A 3,948-nucleotide genomic window follows, 5' to 3' on the forward strand; every position below is an offset into this window, starting at 1 on the left:
GTCCGGAAAGTTCGTGCCGATTTATAGTAGCTTACCTTTCGACTTATTTTAGAACATGGTTGAGTCCATAAAATAGGATTTGACTACACTTCCATTTAGAGCACAGTTTAAGCTATCTTTTCGTGGAAGATTTATGTTCCTATAACTTCTGTTAATTTTGTAACCCTTTAAAATGGAAGATAAGAAAGTTAATTTTTGGCACTTGATGCTTTTCTTTTTCCGTAAAGAGAAAAATGCCTCACAAGCGATCAAAGAAACATGCGCAGTTTACGGTGATGTTTCTTTATTCGAAAGAACTGTATGGAAGTGGTTCGCAAGGTTCCGAGCTGGAGATTGTAGCCTTATTGATAAAGAGCAATCAGATAGACCATCCACTATAGATGATGACCAAATCAAGTCATTAATTGAGAATAACCCACATTGCACAACCCGAGAATTGGCAGAAAGCCTCAACCTATAAAATCCGTCGTTCATGAAGCTTGGGTACACAAATCGCTACGATGTTTGGGTACCCCATGAGTTGAGTGAGAAGAACCTTTTGGATCGCATTTCCATCTGTGATTCGCTTTACAAACGGAATGAAGCAAATTGTGACAGGTGATGAGAAATGGATTATCTACCGAAATGTTCAGAGAAAGCGATCCTGGATTAAGCGACATGACTCACTCTTAGCTACCCCAAAAGCGGGTCTTCATTCTAAAAGAGTCTTGCTTTGTGTCTGGTGGGATTGGAAAAGAATTCTGTACTATGAGCTTCTCCCAAGTAACCAGACAATTAATTCTGAGAAATACTGCACACAATTCAAGAGAAACGTCCAGAATTGGCCAATAGGAAGGGTGTTGTTTTCCAACATGATAATGCAAGACCGCACGTTTCTTTGGGAACCAGACAAAAATTGCTGCAGCTCGGCTGGGATGTGTTACCCCATCCTCCATATTCACCAGATATTACTCCTTCGGATTTCCACTTATTCAGGTCTCTGCAGAATAGTCTTAATGGTAAGAATTTCAATTCCTTGGATGACGTAAAAAGATACCTTGATGAATTCTTTGCCATGAAACCACCTCAATTCTGGGAAGAGGTTATTTTCAAGTTAAAAAAAAGATGGAGACGCATTGTGCAACAAAATGGTTCATATTTGGTTGATAAAAAATGTATTTATTGACCTTTTTCTTTCCTTTAAAAATCGGCACGATCTTTCGGGCAACCAAATACATTATAGTGATAAACAACACTTCAGCATAACACCGACTGATAACATCATCAAAAACTTAGTGTGGAGTCTATCTGGGACACAGCACAACGTTGAAGTTAAAATTCGAAATGCCAAACGTTCAACAGTCCTAGGACTCGAAAAGCTACGGATCAAATATTTAAATATTCCCTTGAATGAATATAAATCTCTTCTTATATAATTCATACTATGTGCTCGGCATCATTATTTTACTTACTGCTCATCTATGCCTTTGTGAACTTCAGTGTTATTTTTTATAACCGGAGCAAAAGGATCATAAGAATGTTCATATGGAAAAATTCAGGAAAATATAGATTATAATTGGATAAAAGCTTGGTTGTTGTCTGGGATCCGTCATATGTTGATGAAATAAAAATATTTTATGCTATGTGTTTTCTCCTTTCAGTTAACGACGGCCATCAAAAATAGTAAACTGCGGGACGATTTCGTTAGTGTTCGTATCAACGGATTCAGGTTGGTACTCGTAATACGTAAATATATTTATCTATTTTTTAAAGGAAAGATTCAAAGAAATTACAAAAACAAAAAAAAAGGTGTAAACATACATGCAGAAATACATACCTACTTAAACGCATACATTCATACTTGCATGCACACACATACATGCATACATGCATACATACATACATACATACATACATACATACATACCAGACACGTAGTATGAATAAATACTGAGTATAGGCAGTGAATAAATTGACAGCAAAAGTCATTATCAAGTTTTGCACAATCACATTTTTACTTGTTCCACAGAGGAGTCAATTCAGTTTTACAGTTAATCATGATTGTACCTAATCATAAAAAATTGTTTCGGCTTCTGGACTGTAGTCATGGTGGGGTCTGGTCAGTCTCTATCACCGAATCATTAAGAGGATGTAAACAACCCCACACCAGCTGTTAAGCGGTGGAGTACAAACGCAAGCACAGAAAGCTACATACCTACATTTGTGTGTGTGTGAAAAAGCAACGGAAATATCTGTGATATTTCAACATCTTCATTCTTACATCTGTTTCAATAACTCTTATATAACATTTCAGTAACGGCCATAATTATATATTTATATAATTGTAATTATGCAGGACGTAAGAGTCCTGTTATTAAGGATCTTTTTGCAAATGATCTATAAATTGATTGCTGCCGTCTCGACAACCTTTTAGTCTATTATTCAGTTTACATGCATAATCTCCCAGCAACAAGTTTCAGGACCTATTTTCTTACTCTTTATATTATTATTATTATTATTATTATTATTATTATTATTATTATTATTATTTTCTCTTTACCACAGGCTTTGTTGAAGCTCCTGAAGTTTTGTATGCGTAGCGGGCTTACTACCTGCATCCTACGGTACCATGCTATTCGTTCTTTTCAGCTATCTAAAACTCCCCTGATTATTCTGGCTGTGCTAAGGAGGAAAACCTTTTGTAACAGTTCTACTGGGCACTCAATTCCAATTTCCTTTATATTCTTCTTGATGCCTTCTGATACTGTTCCCAAGGACCCAACAATAATTGACACTATCTTCACCTTCTTCATTTTCTAAATCCGGGTTATTTCGAACTTAAGAGGGTTGTATATATCTATCTTTTCACCTTTCTTCTTGACTATTCGTGGCTCAAAGAGGCATGCAATGTCAAGTATATAGCATATGTGGTGCACCTTGTCCACCACAACTCGGTCCGGACTGTTATGCGTTGGCACCTGATCTGTTTGGATTGGGAAATTCCAGAGGATTTTGCTAATCTTATTATTATTATTATTATTATTATTATTATTATTATTGAGTGAGAGAGCAGTGCATGCCATCAAAGTGATACCGGTAAAATATACGAAGCCCAGTATACCCATCATGACTCCCCTTCTGAGAAGGGTACACCAGGCACATGCATCACAACCATATGTGCGCGACATGGTGATCTCACAGCAAGATAAACAGCGCATGACCTTGCAGGTGGGGTCTAGTTAGAATTTTCTTCAGGTCGAGTAGCCCATCCCGCTCAAAAGGTCCCGAATAAGGTTGTTTAAGGATGTTGAACGAAACACCCATGTTCCCAGAGGTGATTTATTGAAATCCCAAAGAATTCCTCTCAGCACATGGCTATGATGCTCCCCAACTACTTCTGCTCGTGCTCAGAGATGCACATATCGTCAACCATCAAGGGGCATGCTCAACTGGTTATGGTCAAACAACTGACAAGCAAATCTGTGGTATTGAGCAAAATATTTGCTACAGCCTGTCATTTATACCAAGACAAAACATGTACATGATAACGCATTCTTCTTCTTCTTCTTCTTCTTCTTCTTCTTCTTCTTCTTCTTCTTCTTCTTCTTCTTCTTCTTCTTATTATTATTATTATTATTATTATTATTATTATTATTATTATTATTATTATTATTATTATTATTATTATTATTATTATTTAACGAAAACTCTCAGCTTATTTTGCTGAGTATGATGGAAAGTGTCAGTTGTCCACAGCCAGCAGACTAAAGTGACATTTGCTTACTGGTTATGCTTCAAAAACCCTGCGAAGATTTCTTGCAGTTCCAAACAATGCTGAATTTTGTTGGTGTTCTATCTTTACATTTGTACCAAATTATTATTATTATTATTATTATTATTATTATTATTATTATTATTATTATTATTATTATTATTATTATTATTATTATTATTATTATTATTATTATT

General features: G+C 35.7%; 1 protein-coding gene across 1 annotated transcript in view; it reads left to right on the top strand.

Annotated features, from left to right (window-relative positions):
• Nucleotides 1-3,948, top strand: part of LOC106876666 (uncharacterized) — a 143,397-nt gene that overhangs the window by 7,400 nt on the left and 132,049 nt on the right. The window contains exon 2 of the mRNA XM_014925299.2: nt 1,641-1,708. Coding sequence (XP_014780785.2) covers nt 1,641-1,708 — 68 coding nt within the window. The remainder of the gene's footprint in view (nt 1-1,640; nt 1,709-3,948) is intronic.

Source organism: Octopus bimaculoides, chromosome 3 (genome assembly GCF_001194135.2).
Source record: "Octopus bimaculoides isolate UCB-OBI-ISO-001 chromosome 3, ASM119413v2, whole genome shotgun sequence".
NCBI classification, from domain to species: domain Eukaryota; kingdom Metazoa; phylum Mollusca; class Cephalopoda; order Octopoda; family Octopodidae; genus Octopus; species Octopus bimaculoides.